This window comes from Tinamus guttatus, unplaced genomic scaffold (genome assembly GCF_059628265.1).
Source record: "Tinamus guttatus ecotype Peru unplaced genomic scaffold, ASM5962826v1 Tinamus_guttatus_pri_ptg000297l, whole genome shotgun sequence".
Lineage (NCBI taxonomy): Eukaryota > Metazoa > Chordata > Aves > Tinamiformes > Tinamidae > Tinamus > Tinamus guttatus.
In genome coordinates this window covers 3,491,949-3,493,429 of record NW_028288831.1, presented here as the reverse complement: position 1 = coordinate 3,493,429, position 1,481 = coordinate 3,491,949, and the positions used below count along the sequence as shown (strand labels likewise).

At 63.3% G+C, this 1,481-nt stretch overlaps 1 protein-coding gene across 1 annotated transcript; it reads left to right on the top strand.

Moving 5' to 3' along the window:
• Window positions 1–257: 257 nt before the first annotated feature.
• On the top strand, window positions 258–674 carry LOC148594098 (transmembrane protein 203-like; the record flags this gene model as incomplete). The annotated part of the gene is made up of 1 exon (XM_088528021.1): window positions 258–674. A coding segment is annotated over one exon (417 nt), but the record flags the coding sequence as incomplete, so codon positions are not given.
• Window positions 675–1,481: the final 807 nt, after the last annotated feature.

Genomic DNA, 1,481 nt, shown 5'->3' with positions numbered 1-1,481 from the left:
GCAAGGGGGAATCGGGGACGCAGAGACCGGGGGAAGGGGAATCCGGGGACGACGGAACCGGGGGAAGGGGGAACCTGGGACGCGGGAACTGGGGGAAGGAGGAATCGGAGGAAGGGGGATCCTGGGGTGCCGGGAGCCACTGAGCTGCCGCTGACGATATCACCCAGTGCCGAGCGACGTCCCAGCCACAGTGAGGCTCTCAGCAGGCGCGAAGTCACCCCCGGCGCCGCAGTGACATCACGGCGCGGCGCTGACGTCACGCGGCGCTGCTGTTGTCGCTGCGCGAGCTGGGGCAGTGGCTGCGCCTGGCGACCTGCGAGCTCGGCCTGCAGGGGCTGGCGCTGCTGCTCTGCTCCGCGCTGCTGGCGCTCAAGGCGGACGGCGCGGCCGCCGCGCTCTCCTGGCGGGCCGTGCTCGGGCCCTGCTTGGCCGCTGATGGCCTCAGCACCTACTTCAGCACCATCGTGTCCGTGCGGCTCTGCCGGGATGGCGAGAAGCGGCTGGCCGTGCTGCGGCTGCTCTGGGTGCTCAGCGTGCTGGGCCTCAAGTTCGTCTTCGAGCTGCTGCTGTGCCAGAAGCTGGCGGAGGGCACGCGCGAGCTCTGGTACGGGCTGGTCATGGCGCCCATCTTCATCCTGCTGCAGCTGCTGCTCCGCGCCTGCCGCGTGAACTGAGGGGCGACGCGGATGGCTGGGGACTGACCTTCTGGAGAGCAGCTCTGCGGAGAAAGACCTGGGTGTAATGATGGAGGATAAGTTGACCATGAGGCAGCAGTGTGCCCTTGTGGCCAAGAAGGCCAATGGGATCCTGGGGTGCATTAAGAAGAGCGTCTCCAGCAGGTCGAGGGAGGTGATCCTGCCCCTCTACTCAGCCCTGGTGCGGCCTCATCTGGAGTATTGTGTCCAGTTCTGGGCTCCACAGTACAAGAGGGATGTGGAGCTGCTGGAGAGAGTCCAGCGCAGGGCCATAAGGATGATCAGGGGCCTGGAACATCTGCCCGACGAGGAGAGGCTGAGGGAGCTGGGTCTGTTCAGCCTGGAGAAGAGAAGGCTGAGAGGGGATCTAATCAGTGTCTATAAGTACCTCAAGGGAGGGAGTGCAGAGGATGGTGCTGGTCTCTTTTCCCTGGTGGCCACCGACAGAACTAGAGGTAATGGCCACAAACTGAAGCACCAAAAGTTCCACAGGAACTTAAGGAAAAATTTCTTAACAGTGAGGTTGACAGAGCACTGGAACAGGCTGCCCAGAGAGGTTGTGGAGTCTCCTTCTCTGGAGATCTTCAAAACCCGCTTGGACGCATTCGTGTGCCACGTGCTCTAGGTGACCCTGCGTGTGCAGGGGGGTTGGACTAGATGATCTCTAGAGGTCCCTTCCAACCCTATGCATTCTATGATTCTATGATTCTATGGGCCGGCCCCGGCCCCGACTCCAGCCCCGGCCAGGACGGGCATGAGGTGCCGGGGGCTGCGGCCCACAGCGGA